The 16,914-nt window shown below is 44.3% G+C and overlaps 1 protein-coding gene across 4 annotated transcripts in view; it reads left to right on the top strand.

Moving 5' to 3' along the window:
* The window catches only part of EXOC3L4 (exocyst complex component 3 like 4), a 103,288-nt gene extending 86,727 nt beyond the window's left edge, over nt 1-16,561 (top strand). For 2 of the 4 annotated variants that reach the window (XM_073349721.1, XM_073349719.1), the window contains 5 exons: nt 5,922-6,036; nt 9,437-9,559; nt 10,891-11,043; nt 12,485-12,606; nt 15,163-16,561. In XM_073349721.1, coding sequence (XP_073205822.1) covers nt 5,922-6,036; nt 9,437-9,559; nt 10,891-11,043; nt 12,485-12,606; nt 15,163-15,325 — 676 coding nt within the window. In that variant the 3' untranslated portion in view covers nt 15,326-16,561. The remainder of the gene's footprint in view (nt 1-5,921; nt 6,037-9,436; nt 9,560-10,890; nt 11,044-12,484; nt 12,607-15,162) is intronic. The other 2 variants (XM_073349720.1, XM_073349723.1) reach the window with 2 other exon arrangements.
* Nucleotides 16,562-16,914: the final 353 nt, after the last annotated feature.

Raw genomic sequence — 16,914 nt, forward strand, 5'->3', positions numbered from 1 at the left:
GGGTAGAATTTAGCTCAGAGTTAGGGACACAGATGAAAGCTCAGTTTGTCTGGGAAATGGGGATGGAGTAACAGAAATGTTTGGTGTTCAGAAAAGGGGTTTAGATTCCAGTCAATTTGCAGATTTCAAAGACACATGGTCATGGTTTAAAAAACAAAGAGCATGTAAACAGCAGCATAATCTGATGGCTGCTCCCTTTGGCCTTAGAACAATGCCATAGAAAACATTTAGCCTGTAAAGAAACTCTCAACATAATTTCTGGCTGTGGTGATTTTTAGGGATTTGCGTATGTCAAAGATAGACTTAGAGCCAGGTTTTCAGATCAATAATAATGCCTAGCTTTTATATAGGGCAGTACATCAGCAGATCTCAAGCACTTTACAAAGGAGCTAATAGCCCCTGATTTGTGCATGTGCCTATTAGCACATGTCTTACTGCCAAATCAGCATGCTGCAGTTTGGCTGAAATTCACCCCACACATAGAAAGCCAGAGGGTTCAGGCTGTAAGCGGATGGAGTCATCGGAGGTGAAATCTACCCCCCAGCACAGGACCAGGACTGCCTCACACTCTGGGGCTGCTACTCCAGTCTGGGCAGCAATAACAGCTGCTGCTTCCATGAGGCACTTGGACCAGGGGACCCACAGCCTCTCCCACACCCTGCCTCCTGCATGACCTGGCCACACCCACCCACCCCACACAATGCATAAGAGGTTTTGCACTGGCCCTGTGCAGCAGGGGTGAATTTCATCCTACTGGATTTGTGCAGCCAACTTTTCCAAGCACCCATATCTGGGGTCCTTTGAAAACAAAACCCCTTTCAGGTATATCATGGTGTTTATGATTTACCTGGGTCCACAGAGAACTCAAATTCCACATTCCTAAAGGTGATGGGAGATGTGAGATGTATCACACATCAATTCTGAGCTCACTCGCACCATTGGAAATCAGGAGTAACTAATAGCATCAATCGAGTCACACTCCATAGTGAGTGAGGTCAGAATAGGCCTCCGGAATATGGTTTTAAGTTAACTCGTGCAATTAATTCAAAAAAATTAATCGCGATTAAAAAAAATGAATTGTGATTAATCGCACTTATAACAATAGAATACCAACTGAAATTTATTAGATATTTTTGAATGCTTTTCTACATTTTCAATATTGATTTCAATTACAACACAGAATACAAAGTGCACAGTACTCACTTTATATTATTATTTTTTATTACAAATATATGCATTGTAAAAAATGATAAACAAAAGAAATAGTGTTTTTCAATTCACCTCATACAAGTACTGAAGTGCAATCTCTTTTTTTTTTGGTGTTTTTTTGGTTACATAACTGCACTCATAAACAAAACAGTGTAAAACTTTAGAGCCTACAAGTCCACTCAGTCCTACTTCTTATTCTGCCAATCGCTCAGACAAACAAGTTTGTTTACATCGATGGGAGATAATGCTGCCTGCTTCTTATTTACAGTGTCACCTGAAAGTGAGAACAGGCATTCACCTGGCACTTTTGTAGCTGGCCTTGCAAGATACTTACCTGCCAGATGCGCTAAACATTTGTATGCCCCTTCCATGCTTTGGCCACCATTCCAGAGGACATGCTTCCATGCTGATGATGCTTGTTAAAAAAAAAAGTATGTCAATTAAATTTGTGACTGTACTCCTTGGGGGGAGAATTGTATGTCTCCTGCTCTGTTTTACCCACATTCTGCATATATTTCATGTTATAGCAGTCTTGGATGTTGACCCAACACATGTTCATTTTAAGACCAATTTCACTGCAGATTTGACAAAACAAAGAAGGCACCAATGTGAGATTTCTAAAAATAGCTACAGCACTCAACCCAAGGTTTAAGAATCTGAAGTGCTGTCCAAAATCTGAGAGGGACGAGGTGTGGAGCATGCTTTCAGAAGTCTTAAAAGAGCAACACTCTGATGTGGAAACTACAGAACCCGAACCACCAAAAAAGAAAATTAACCTTCTGCTGGTGCCATCTGACTCAGGTGATGAAAAGGAACATGTCACTGCTTTGGATCACTGTTAAGCAGAACCCATCATCACCATGGAAGCATGTCCTCTGGAATGGTGGTTGAAGCATGAAGGGACATATGAGTCTTTAGCGCATCTGGCATGTAAATATCTTGCAACACCAGCTACAATAGTTCCGTGTGAACACCTGTTCTCACTTTCAGGTGACATTGTGAACAAGAAGCAGACAGCGTTATCTCCTGCAAATTGTAACCAACCTTGTTTGTCTGAGTGATTGGCTGACGAAGAAGTAGGACTGAGTGGAATTGTAGGCTCTAAAGTTTTACATTGTTTTATTTTTGAATGCAGGTTTTTTTGTACATAATTCTACATTTGTACATTCAACTTTCATGATAAAGAGATTGTACTACGGTACTTGTATTAGGTGAATTGAAAAATTCTATTTTGCAAATATTTGTAATAAAAAATAAATATAAAGTGAGCACTGTACACTTTGTATTCTGTGTTGTAATTGAAATTAATATATTTGAAAATGTAGTAAACATCCAAAAATATTTAAAATAAATGCTATTCTATTGTTGTTTAAGATCACGATTAATTTTTAATCACTTTAGAGCCCTAGTTTTAAGTTGCAGCAGCTTCCATTCTCTCCCGTGCATTTTTTGTTAGAATCCACATTAAGCACTAACATCAGAAAGCCTCTAGATGGCGTGGTCTCTCCAGTAATTACTCGTACACCATGGTCTTTAAAGCAGTGTCTATGTTTTTCACAAAATCAGCTCTGTCGGTACTCTTACACTGACTGCATCTGATGAAGTGAGCTGTAGCTCACAAAAGCTCATGCTCAGATAAATTGGTTAGTCTCTAAGGTGCCACAAGTCCTCCTTTTCTTATTTCTAAGTGATACTAGCTGTTAAGGAATTCCATGCTAAGGATTTGTTATGACAGCGAAGTGAAGGGCAGCGTTGCCAACGTTGGGCCCCAATCCTGCAAGCACTTAAGCACCTGCTTAACTTGGTGTAGATGCAGTGGCATTGGAACAGTTTGTATCGTGGGGGAGCTGAGCGCCATTGAACAAAACTGTGAACCCTGTATGTGATGGAAACCACTTCAAGCCAAGGGGTGCTGAAACACCCCTAGTTCCAGCACCTCTATGTAGATGAGTTGGATCCAGCAGGACCATAGGCACCAACTTCTCCTGGCGCTGGTGGGTGCTCGACCCCCCTCGCCCCCAGCTCTGCCCCGCCTCCACCGCTGCCCCGCCCCCATTCCAACCCCTTCCCCAAAGTCCCCGACCCAACTCCGCCCCCTCCCTGTCCCTACTGGACTCCTTCCCCAAATCCCCGCCCCAGCCCCACCTCTTCCCCACCTCCTCCCCTGAGCATGCTGTATTCCCGCTCCTCCCCCCTCCCTCCCACAGCTTGTTACGCCATGAAACAGCTGTTCTGAGGCAGCAAGCGCTGGGAGGAGAAGCGGGGATGCGGTGTGCTCAGGGGACGAGGGGGAGGCATAGGTGAGCTGGGGCGGGAGTGCTGGGAGCTTGGCTGCTGGTTGCAGCCCCTAAATGCTCCAGCCCCGGAGCACCCACGGAATCAGTGCCTATGAGCAGGACTATTCATGGATCAAGTTAAACCTGTGCACAGCCTGTGTACTTGCAGCCATTTAGTTAAACAAGGTCCAACGCCCATGTGGACACTCTAACTTCAGTTTCAGAGGGGCTTTATTTAGTTTAGCTTTACCCTGTTCCTAATCAACTTAAACTCAACAAACTAAGCCCGGTTTCCACCTAAGTAAGTGTTCCCACAGGCTTTTGCCTCAGTTCACTTAAGTTGGTTTAAAAAAAAAAAATCACCGGAAGTCAAACTAGTACAGCTCTGTGTGCAGAGAAGGCCTGAGATGAAAAGCAGCCTTTCTAACACAGCTCTAAGGTTAGCCACAATACTTTATTGCTGCTACTTCAATTTGCTGAAGAGAGCTTTACACAATTGCTCTTGTGTAATGTGGGAAATATAAAGAGGACTTTCTTAATGCCAGACAGAGCCTATCTAGGCTGCTTCGGACTTCACCAAAATTTCCAAACTTCATTTCTCCTTGAACTTGTCACTCATTCCATTCTGGTCACGTTAATACATTCCAAAGTTAACAGTTTATGTGTTTTAAACAAAGTCACATCATTTTATACAGGCACACCTCTTTTTACAGTTCACTGTTCAATTCGTATTGATAAGAGATGCTGCATATAGGGAATCAAGTTGACTTCTACATAATTTATTCTTTGTATTACCATAAATTGCTTATTGTTACTGCCTTCCTTTGGCCTTGACCACTGTTTCATTGTCTCAGACTATACACTTCTTAGAGCAGGGACTGTCCTCGTTAAGTGCTTGGAAAGTACTTAGCAGTCAGTGAGCTCTACTGCAAATAAATCATAATGGACCTGAATCAAAACCCTACATTTGAACTTCCCCAGATTACAGAAATGCAGGTGGCCAATATCTAGATCCAGATCAGAACTGTTCATCTCTGGCTCACCTCTAGTAGTGATACTGTTGCAGAGATGGCGATCTTGTTCAGAAACTTTCAGGGACGTTTACAAAAAAAATTAGGGAGGTTGTTTGGACTTCTCTCTCCTCCCCCACCCTGCAGAATCCAGGTTCTCTCTCCCTCCATCTCCCCTACCCTAGTAAAAATCACTCTCCACTCTCTATCTATGGCTCTCGGGATGGGGCCTGGGCAATGCCCCAACCAACCCCCACTGCCGAACAGGGAGAAGGAGAAGATCAGCTCTGAGGAAAGCTGCCTTCCTATGCTGCCTTGGGCTCTTAATTACCTGGACCATTTCCAGGCCTGGACCTCCTTCCCGGGATGATCCTTCTCCTCTTCCCTCTCCTCTGTCACATTCCCTTTCTCTCTTCCTCTTCTGCCCCCATCTTCCTATTGTCCCTCTGGCTTCTCCTCCCCTGCAGACTGTGCAGTGAGGGACGGATAGCAGGCACGCCACAGCGACTCAGTGCGGTTTGGGGTGGTGAATGCAGCACCCAGTCCACAGGGGGTGTGTTGTACTCAAACTGCCCCATGTGGACTTTGCTGGCTCCCTCTAGGTACCTAGAGGTACACAGAGGTCTTCCAGGAGATACATCAACTCATCCAGATATTTACCTAGTTTTACAACAGGCTACATAAAAAGCACTAGCAAAGTCAGTACAAACTAAAATTCCATACAGACAAAATGAGCCTGTAAGCATTTTCAGTAACAGTGTGCTGTGACACTTATATCTGCTTTTGTAAACAAGCACTTTAAGTGAGGTGTAACTTGGGGTAGGCAAGACAAATCAGACTGTTGAAAGGGGTCCAAGTAGTCTGGAAAGGTTGAGAACCACTGACCTAGAGCGTGTTACCATAGCCGAGCAGGGTCCTCACCGGGCAGTTAGAGCACAACACGCCCCCCCGTGTATTGGGTGGGGAATTCAGCAGCATCCCAACCCATTCAAAATCGCCTTCTGTGAGCCCCTCAGTGCGCAATCCGTGCACGTGCCTCAGAAGTAGTGGAGAAAATCACCCCCCACGGCCTTATGTGCTGTGTTGGTCGGACCTGAATGGCAGTGACACACACACTTTATCTGTGTGCGTATGCACATGTGTGAGCTTGCAAAATTAGTAGATTTAAGCATGAATTCGTAATTTCATAATTATATGTAAAAAATCAGGAGGATTACTAAAAATTAGAGGGGGTTGGCATCTCTGCTATTGCACAGAAGGAGCAATTCTTTGTGACCATTAACAGATGGAGAGCAGGGAATTTGTTGGGGATGAATGAGATTCCTCTGAAAAATCTGAGCTGTCAGATTATTTTGGGTAACTTGTCCAAAGTAGTAGCACATGATGCCGATCACCATTAAATCATTGCTTTTACTTCTCTCTCTAGGAGAGGCTTACAAACAACATTTAATGCTGACACTAAGGAACTGGAAAATGTCCTGACTGATGTGACAATGAGCTTCCGAAAGGATGTTTTAGATAAATTAAAACAAAAGACGCAGGTAAGAAGAGTTTGGAATGTTTGTGGGACTTGAGCTGAACCTGGTAGTTCAGGATTTATTGCCATTTCCCCAATATACATCTGTAGCGAGGTGGTCACCCACTCTGGCTCTAAAGGGCTTGAGAGGGTTGTGGCTGGGAGCAAGCAGTTCCCAGGCTGATTGAGGGAAGCAGGCTCAGCTGTGGCCATGCCCCAATAGGAATCAGCTGGCCCTTATAAGAGGGCAGTGGGTCAGGAGCAGAGAGTCTCCTTCATCTGTAGAGGGAGATGGGCCTGGCTGCTGGGGAGCTTGAGAAGGTACGTGGTGTGGAGCAGGGCTGGGGAAGGCCAGAGGAGCTGGGAGGCTCCAGACTGGAAAAGTCCTAGGCTGCAGGCCTGGCAGACGGCCTAAGACAGGGTACTGAGGTTGCAGGGGGGAGGTTGCGGGTAGGCAGAGGCAGCAGGTCTAAACCCCCCTTTCCTGTGATGTTGGCTTATACGCTGTGGTCCGCCCCAGTGTGTGTGGGGGCTCAATGCTGACCGGCAGTTGCTAAAGTGTGAGGTGGGGATAGTGGGTGGGGGTTCCCTGGGAAGGGGAGACCCAGAGACTGTGGGGGTATTGCCAGGGGGCAGCACCCTGGGTAAAAGGGGCACTGGGGTCTGGGAGGGACACCGGGGGCAAGCGGGACACTGGCCTGCAGAGGATGCTCCGGAGGCTGGAAGAGCTAATTCCCTGAGAGACCAGCAGGAGGTGCCGCAGGGGTGAGTCTCGCCCTGTGACAACATCCTGTTTTCCATGGATAGGATATTGTGGTTATTTCAAAATGCTTCCTGTCTCATTTTGGTACTAAACCTCTCCAAGTCAGATTTCTAGGGTTTAAGGCTTTTCATTACAAACATTGATGCATTGTTTAAGGCACAGGAACAAACAAAAAAGTATATTTGGTGGCTTCTTAGCATACTATATCTTAAAACCCCTTGGGTTTCACCAGGGTGAAATTCACCCAAGCGAAGGCAGTGAGATTACACCAGAGATTAATTTGGCCCTTTGGTTTAAAAATAGCTTTCTAGGGGTTTTGTTTGGCCTAACTTATTCACGACAAGTCTGCCATCATGATCTATTACCAACTTCTATCTAAAGGCATAAATCAGCACAGTGACAATGAAATGAGTTTATTCTGCCTCGGGGCTCTGTTCAAGTGTGTTGTAGCAAAACCTAAGAGATCTTCCAGCACTACAGTGGCGATCTGGGATAAGAGGCCGAAATGACCAGTTATTTCTCTGGCAGTAGGGCTTTCCCAGATGCTTTGATAGCATGCAGGCTGTAGAAATCCCTGTGTGCACACTGGCTCTAGATGATCTCGCCCAAGAAGGCATAAATGTGGCTGGGAAAAAAGAGGATTGTACAGTGATCTGCCACAGATGGTTTATGAATTGAACATGGACCTGGAAGGGGAGTACAGGGATCTGAGGGGCAGGAGGGAGCAGAGTAGCGTGAGGGAAATATGAGGGAAGTTTGGGACTTGTGCGCCACATTGATGAATTATCTATAGTTTGTCAGCTTGGCGTTTCGCTCTGTAACTTACAGAGAATAAACTACAGGAAACAGTGGTGCAAAGATACATCATGGCAAACAAAGGGAAGCATTTGGGCATAGTCCAGCTCCAACATGATCCAAAGCTCACTAGAGTCAGTGGGAGTCTTTCCATTGGCCTCAGTAAGCTTTGGATCAGGCCCGTCACACATAGGCAGGAGTGGGGCAGAGCCGAGAGCCCTAGCAAAGGAGAATGCGGCATGTTTTAAAGATAGAACTGGAAAGGCATGAAGTTGGTGAGGCAGAGAGATGGGAATAGTGTCCCAGGTGGCAGGGCATGCAGAAGAAGGGATTTTTGGACCAACTGGGGGAAGGCTCAGCCAGGAGTTGGATGGTCAGGAGCTTAGAGAGACGTAGAAAGGAACGGACTGAAAGCCAAGCTCCAGCAAGTCCCAAGAGAATCTTCAGAAGGAAGGCAATTGAACTTGAACCTCAAGTGAATACCCACTGGTAGCCTGTGGAGGCATTTATGTTATGATGGAGCTTCTCTTGGTACAACTGCACGTGGGCAGCATAATTCTGCAGATGCCAGTGTCTGGAGACCCATGGGCAGACCACAGGGAAGAGACCTGCAATGGTCAAAGAGAGGAGCAGAGCATGGATAAGGATTTCAGCAGAGATGTAACCTGGTGGTGGTGTGAAGGAGTTAATGAGCAGGCTGGGTCACTACAGGTTTAACCTTTACCATGAACAGGTGGCATGTATATCTGGGAACTTTTCCCATAGCCAGATCCACCACACCCAGATCAGAGTGACAAGCAGAGGAGGATTCAGCATGAGATCCACAGACACTGGGGACGGCCTCCCTAACAGGAGGGATTTGCCCGAGCGCATTTTGTTTTCTTTCTGGCTGAGAGTTGAGTATAGAGGTCAGTTTCTGAGCTAGCTTCCAACAGGTTTGCTTCTGAATGATGAGTCACATTCTCAGCTGGTGTAAGTCTATATAGCTCAACTGAAGGCAAGGGAGCTATGGCACTTGACACCAGCTGAACCTTGTACAATATACCAAGAAACAGCCTGACAACAATTATCACTGTGTTCTAACAGTGCTCAGTGACTTGCTCTTACATTCCACTTTGGGTTTCTATGATTAACTGTTCAATTTCTCTCCTTGCCCATAAGATCTGCCAGCTGATGTAAAAAGGATTTATTTATCTAAAGAAATAGTCAGGGGATTACACAACCAAAATGTGGGGGGAAAAAACACAGCATCTGCACTTAATCCCCTTAATCAAGCAAAGTACGTACTGTAAGTGAGAGCCTCCTTGCCATGGCATTTACCACTGCTCTAGCACTGATCCCTGAGGATAGCTGTATGTCAGGGTTAGATCTGCTCCAGCTGCAGGCTGTCTTTCTCTGAACCGTGGTCGTGTCTAACTTCGGACCCACTCCTGCATTCCTTGTGTGCCCAGAACTCCAGCAGAATTCCATAAGAGCTTTGGGTGTGCAGCAAAACAGGAGTGGGCCTCAACATTACTGGCTATGGATAATATTCTCAAATGCTCCTAAGGGACTTAGAAACATATGGGTAATGTTTTCAAAAGTAACAGGCACTCAGGAGCTTGACTCTGAAATTCAGTGGGACTTAGAGTCTAAGGTAAAGGTACTTAGGCACTGAATAAGATTTTCAAAAGCATCTACACACCTAGCACTTGTTGAAATCAATGGGAGTTAGGCACTTAGGTACCTAGTGTGATCTTCAAAAGCATCTATCTGCATGTTAGGTGCCTAAATCCCACATGAGGGGCCAGAAAAAGGGATTTAGGTACCTAAATTTGGATTTGAAAGATGTTACTGTAATAACACTGGCGAATTGGTCTCTTTCCAGCCATTCTTTAAGAAAATTCTGACCCACGAGTGGATGTTAAATAGTGAAATACTGGACTCCATAATGTCAACAACTGTACAATTTTGCCAACACCTAAAACATTTAGAGCAGCCTGTTGACAAGGTATGAATCCTTTTCCTATCACTGCAATTGGCACGAGGTTACAGCAGTATAGATGGTGATCTTATTTTCAGGCTGGGGGCTGACCCTGCAAAGGTCACTCCCTTCCCTTCAGTGGAGCTATTCATATAACTAACAATTGCTTCCCTTGCAAACTTTTATGTATGTCCCTTACTTTTTCAAGGAAATAAGCTTTTAGCACTTCCTTTCTACAGCTGAAATAGGGGAATTGATCTCTAAGAGGAACCGAAAGCATTGGTTAGTATTACTGGTCAGTTGTGACACCCTGGCTGCCGGTACAATTTCACATTGTTCCTCCATCTGTTCACTGTGATGCTGCAACCGTCTGGGAAGTCCAGTAAATTGAGGAAAGCAAATGTGTCCCCATCTACCAGGGCCTCCCCACCTCCACGTGAAGTCATGAGCCCTTTTGGGCCCATGTGCTTTACCTTTAATAGTGTGACTTCAACCTTGATGAAGCTTGGAATGGAGTTCACAAGAAGTCAAATACCTTGTGAAAGATCCAGGGCAGGAGACCCCTGCTTTGATCTTTCTGGAAGCTCATGGGCAAGCCTAAGCTGCATCCATGCAAACCATGGCAGATGTGTATACTTGTTGCACAAATGGAAAACAAAAGCTCTCCATTGTGCGACTGTGGTCACCCAGAACAGATCACGGGACACAGAATGACTCAATGCCCAATTCACAAATACAAAGGAGGTATCAGTGACATACTCTACTACTCCTGACACAATTATCTGGCTTAACCACCTAGATGTAGAGCAACAATTATAATTCTACATTTATATCTGCCATACGAAGAAGATTGCAGTAGTTAATTTAACATGCTACCATCATATACACTCTGCACAGATCTATACACTTGCAAAATACAAGGAGCGGTAACAATAGCTCTAAATTTAAAGTTTGCGGGCAGCATCCAAACCTATTGTTAAACAGTCCCACATGTTCCCATTAGTTACTGAAGAACCAAATCACCAACATATAATCATGGATCAACTTTGGGTAGACAGTGAGTAATTATATGGCTTCTTTTTGTTCACTGCCTTCACTTCATGTCTAGACAGATGGTGGATGGAAGGGAACATGAGCCATGTGTCCTGCCCAGAAGCATCCACACACTGCACTGAGTGCTCTTCTGAAAAGTGGCGTTCAGAACAGAATCCTGGGCTGGCATTTCACATATGTGCTGATTAGCCTGGAGATGCTCAGCCCAGGATTCTCCTCTACCTCTTCTGGCCTTGCCAAGGAGTTCCAAGGCTCCTCTGCACTCACACCTCATTGCCCTCTGTTTTTTCTTTTAAAATAAATAGGATTTTCTAGGTGATGCTCACAAGTATGTGGTGAGAGAGTACATCACACAAGCTATCAAACCAAGAAAGAGAATGAAGAGAGTCAAGCGGGAAGAGGTTGGCAAAAAGATGAACGAAGAAGCCACGGTCATATATAACAGCTTCAAAGATCTGGTATGTAAAACCTCATACTGCATCATCAAGGCCTTCTTAGCTGCATTACAGAAAATGTAAGGTTGGCTGGCGTGAAACCCAACATGAGAAACAGACGATCGATAGGGCTGTGACTACACTAGGATAGTTTTCCTAAAATCCCCCACTGTTGCAATCACTGGTTCAGGACCACAGAGCTAATTTTCAAAAAGCTCCCAGTGACTTCAAATGAAAATATGGGTCGGGCCCTGCCTCTCCGAACCCTGATTACAACAGGCTTAGATGACAGTGATTAAAATGCCAGGTCTACATTAGCACTACGCCCACCTCTACTCCAACTGATGGAGAGAAACCAGAGGGATCAGTGGTGGGATATTTTTAGGAAAACTGTCCTCGTCTGGAGAAGCAGAAGCCGGGGCTTTAGGGTGGGTGATATTTCAGGCTTGAGTTACTGCTGACTGCACCCTTTGTAGCTCATTGATACCAATGTTCAAAGCACTTCAGTGCCTTTGAATATCCTAGCCTGAGGGAGCTGGGAGCCCAACTGCTATTGAAATTCAGGGGATTTGAGCACTGAACTGCTTTAGGTTCTTTTCAAACCTCCCAGCTTTGATCATTAGTGAGTCAAGAAGAGTGCTTCTTTGGCAGGCAAGGCAGAGGAAATAGCCACTTGGGGCAGTGCAGACAAATCTGCTTTCTGAAAGGTTGGCATTTGATATCTACCATATCATGCAGGTCCAGGCTAGGGTGACCAGATGTCCCAATTTTATAGGGACAGTCCCAATATTTGGGGCTTTTTCTTATATAGGCACCTTATATTACCACACACTCACCACCACCTGTCCCCGATTCTCTCCCCCCCCCCCCCCACTTGCTATCTGGTCATCCTAGTCCAGGCACAAACCTACAAACTGTTATTCACATGAGTGGGCCTTACTCATGCACTCAGTCCCCTTGGGCCTACTCACGTGACTGCAAAGTTAGACCCTTACTAAAAGTCCAGTAGGACGGTCTAAGCAGCCTTTATGCACACACAAGCTCCCTCCCCACTGTTTCCAGTTCCAAGGAAGGAGCCTGAAAGCAACTTGCTTTTAAAACCCTCTGAACCACTGAGACTAACAATGCCTTAAACAATTAATAATGCAACAGAAAAACTAACCTCAGGACCCTGTTCCCATTAATTTCCCAGACTCACTGCATTGCAATACACCCAAGACATGCTATTATTACAGTGTTACATCCACTGCCATGTGTTTATATAGTCACACAGGGAGGCTGCATGGCCTATAAGTTAGATAAGGAGACTAGGAGTCAGATGAACAAGGTTTGAAGCTGACTGCCATGGCTTCACTCCATGATCTTGAGCAAGTTGGTTAACTTATCTGTAAATGTGAATTGTAAATGTTGACATTTATCATTAAAATATAGATCAAAAACTTCACCTATTCTAACTTATTTCTAGGGCTCTGATGCGGATTGGCTTAACTCTGCCATGCATTACATTGCAAACATAATTTCTGAGAAGAACAGACACAAAATCAAGGAATATATTGAGGAAATATGTCAGGCTTATCCAGATGTCAGGTATATGGGGTTAATATCTGAGGGTTTCTCAATGTAAAGTGCTGGAGCAGGGTGTCAAGCCCAGGTTTTTTGCCCCTGAATATTTATATAATTTGCTTCCAGGTTGATGGTAGCAGAATCAGCTGAACCTTATGGTGCACAGAAGTTATTTCAGGTCCCAGGTTTTACTGTGTGTTGTTTGAAGGCTTTGTGCTAGCCAATTTGCAGGGCTCAGCTTTGGAGGAAATGGGTTTGGTCCAGGTCTTAAGATGAGTACCCAAAAACTGAGGCCTCAAAGGTCAGTTGCTGCTTTTGAAAATTTTAACTGGATTTTTGAAGGGGCCGCATCCCAGCCCCTGATTTTTGCTGACAGTCCAGTAGTTTGGCATCTAAATGCTCTCCTTTCTGCCCTCTATTTATTGTGCTTGCAAAATTGCACCTCCAAAACTGGAGGCTGATTTTAAAAACCCATGTGTGGCATGGCAGCTGTATAAGAGAGGGCATCTTCCTCTCTGGGGCAGAGGGGGGAGCAACTTCCTCTTTAAGACCACCTGTATGGATTACAACCCTTCTGAGTGTGAGGCAGAGAATATGTATCCTTCAGGATTATAGGATAAATATCCTAATCTGGCTACTAGATGCCATGGTGGCTGGCATGCTAGAAATATAAATATAGATGGAACACTGATCCTGGGGCTGAATGGAGCCAGGGCTACAATAATGTGGTCTAATGTTAGTTGTTGGACTTGGTGTTAGGGTGGCTGGGTGGTGTTGGTTCCCTGTGATAGTAGATCAGACTGGAATCTGCTGGTCTCTCTTGACCTTAACCTCTATGGCTATGACTCCAGTGTGGTAGATGCAGATTGAGAATTTTTCCAGTGCCCCAGATTGCTGCAGAAATTAGTCATTTTTTTTAAAAAGCAAAGTTATGGGTTGAGATTTCCAAACCTGGCCAGGGGATTGTAAGGTTACAATCCAGCCTTCAGTGGCAAAACTACATCAGACAGAGCAGAACCTGATATACATTTCTCAGCTTTTGTTGTTTGCTTTTGAGCCATCCTTTTACACCAAAGTGAATCTGAAGCACTGCTTGTCCATAGTACCTACAAGTCAGGTATGATCTCCTATCCTTAGGCCCCTCTATCAGTTGATTTTTTTCCATGACTCAGTAAGGAGTCTGCTACATGTAAGGTTATTGTTTCTCTAGAACTAGAACTTTAGTTGTATTATCATACTTCAAAACCAATAGTGTAGTGACCTCAATATATCCACCAAACAGCAAAGCTTAAAGTATGTTTCACAAAAGTTAGTTTGTAAAGCACATTGTTGTGTGGTTACCACTGGGCGTTATTTGCACGCGGATTAATTTAAGTGTTAAATTTAGCAGATTGGCTGAATATTTTTGATTCAGTTTCTGTGTTCTGAGCAATCCATGCTCTTAAAAAAAAAAAAAAAAGGCCCAAAGGGACTTCTGCACATACTTAACTTTAAAGCACATGACACTCTTAAATCTGCCAGATCAGGGCCTATGACAATTTTCATAAATCGCCTTAAACCCAACTACAAGTAAATGCCAAGGTTCATCAACTTGGCTTTTCTATTTCTTAGCTTGCCCTTCAGCTATTGCTGAGTCTTATAGTCTTTGGACAAACACGTTTTTTGAAAACCAGACAGAGCCTCCTAGCCCTGGCTTGCTTTAGAGCCTAGCTGTCATGACTCAATTAATTCTTCCCCTAGAACTGATTTTTTTTCAGATGGGTTCTGCATCTGTCTGCACCCAGATTTCTAGAGTAGTGTCTGCTACATAAGTCTTCTTTACTAGCTCTAATCTAATTAGTGCCTATCAATTTCTTGAATATTATTGCCCCAATTATTTAACAATCAAATACTTTTTATGTAAAAGGCCTCCAGCTTCACAGGAAAGCTTATTGCTATGAAGGTGGAGATTTCACATTTAATATATAAAACATCTGGGGGGAAAGATTTTTTTCAAGGCACAAAGAGCAGGTAAGCACCCAACTCCCATTGCCTTCCAATAGGAGATGGGCACTTAACTCCCATTTTGTCTTTGCAAATCTTGGGGCCCAGTTCTGCCAGCCTTACTCATAATAAATAGTAACCCACCTGGCAAGTGGCCTTGTTGAAGGCAATGATTAAAACCTTCTGCAAGGAGACTCAACAAAGGTGGCAGAATTTGATCCTCTTACAAGCACTTACATTGTAACCTGACCTGGCAGTTCTTACATGGGCAAGTCTTCCAGCTGACTGTGAAAAACACATTCCTGGGCACTTGCAGCTATGTTGTATTTTACCCACAACTGCCCATATCCCAGACCATTAAGCTATCCCATTCACCAGCATCACTGATTGTCCCAGAGTTTTTATGGCTCCATCCCCCTCAGCAATGCTCTGTTAGCCCATGTGTTAGCAACTATGGGATGACCGGCAGAGAACACCTGAGATATATTAAGGGATGGAAACTGTGTTTGGCTATTTCCATAGGGTGTGGCTTTGCTGTTTGTTTGCATTGTTTGCGCTCCCCAAGAATGACACTGAATGATCTTTTGCTTTTCACAGAAAGGAACATATTGAAGCTGTTCTCACCCTCCGAGGACTGGACTGGAACAAGAAAAAGTCCATTATTCAGAAAATAGACAAACTCCAAGAAAATGCAGAAAGCATGGCTGATAGAACATTCTTTGCCGAGATTGACACTTCAACTGTTGTCACATGCTTCTAAAGACCACTAGACAACAGAAATAAGAGCATCCAAAATTTTTACAGTTCTTCTAGGTCATGCTCCTAAATGTGACTCCCACTCCTCCCTGCCCATCAGTCAAAGCACTGCAATAGATGTCCAGAAATGGACTCTCATTTCCAGAAGACGAGGACAACAGAGGAGTCAATATATTGCACAAAGAGGTCCCTAAGCAAGCCCTGATAAATACCTAGAGAATAGTTATCAATGATTCACAGTTGAGCTGGAAGGGCATATTGAGCAGGATCCTGCAGGAATCTGTCCTGGGTCAGGTTCTACTCAATATCTTCATAAATTATTTGGATCAGGGCATAGAGAATACACTTATAAAGTTTGCAGATTATACCATGCTGGGGTTGCAAGCAATTTGGAGAACAAGATTAGAATTCAAAATGATCTTGACAAACTGGAGAAATGGTCTGAAACCAATAATATGAAATTCAGTACGGACAAATGAAAGTGCTCCACTTAAGAAGGAAGAAGCAATTGCACAAAATGGGAAGTGACTGCCTAGGCAAGAGTACCACAGAGAGGATCTGGAGCTTGTGGATCAACAACTAAATGAGTCACCAATGTAATACTGTTGCAAAAAAAGCAAACATCCATCTGGGATTTATTAGCAGATAAGGCCTCAGCTGCAGTATTGTGTCCAGTTCAGGGCCCCACGCTCTGGGAAAGATGTGGACAAATTAGAGAGTCCAGAGGAGAGCAACAAAAATGATTAAAGTTCTAGAAAATATGGCCTAAGAGGGAAGATTGGAAAAATGGCACTTCTTTAGCCAGGAGAAAAGAAAACAAGACCCGGGAAGGGGTATGATAATAGTCTTCCAGCCTTTTACATGCTGGTACAAAGAGGAGAGTAATAAATTCTTCTTCTTAACCACAGAGGACAGGACAAGAAGCAGTGGACTTAAATTGCAGCAAGGCCGGTTTAGGTTGGACATTAGGAAAAACTTCCTAACTGTCAGGGTGGTTAAGCACTGGAACAAATTACCTAGGGAGGTTGTGGAATCTCTATCATAGGAGGTTTTTAAGAACAGGTTGACAAAACACCAGTCAATGATGGTCTAGGCTTACTTGGTTTTGCCTCCATGCAGGGCACTGGACTAGAATGGTCCCTTCCAGTCCTACATTTCTATTATTCTAACCCTAGCCACTAAAGGCATCCCATGCTCCAAACTTGTATTGGATCATTAAAAGGCTGATCTATTTATTGAATTACTGGTTACATTCTCCTAAGTTTGTGCATTGTTTCAGATTTGAAAGGGACAGAAGAAACACTTAAGGCTGGATTGCAACAAGAACTATTCATCTGAGCAGATGTGTAAGGAAGAGCAAGAATCCCCTTCACAGCTGTTCCCACTTCTCCCTTCACATAACAGATGGGCAGAGAGCCAACCAGTGCAGCTGAGCTGGCACAGGGTGGGAGATGTAATTTGAAAAGGCAAAGCCAGAAGGGAACTAAAAGTCAAAGGGGTGCCCCTAGGGCACAGTGCCTCCCAGGGCCACAGCTGAGATGGGACCTGGTGGCCCTAAATTTTTCTGGCACCTCAATAGATTTCACCACCAAT

Source organism: Lepidochelys kempii, chromosome 6, assembly GCF_965140265.1.
Source record: "Lepidochelys kempii isolate rLepKem1 chromosome 6, rLepKem1.hap2, whole genome shotgun sequence".
Classification (NCBI taxonomy): Eukaryota; Metazoa; Chordata; order Testudines; family Cheloniidae; genus Lepidochelys; species Lepidochelys kempii.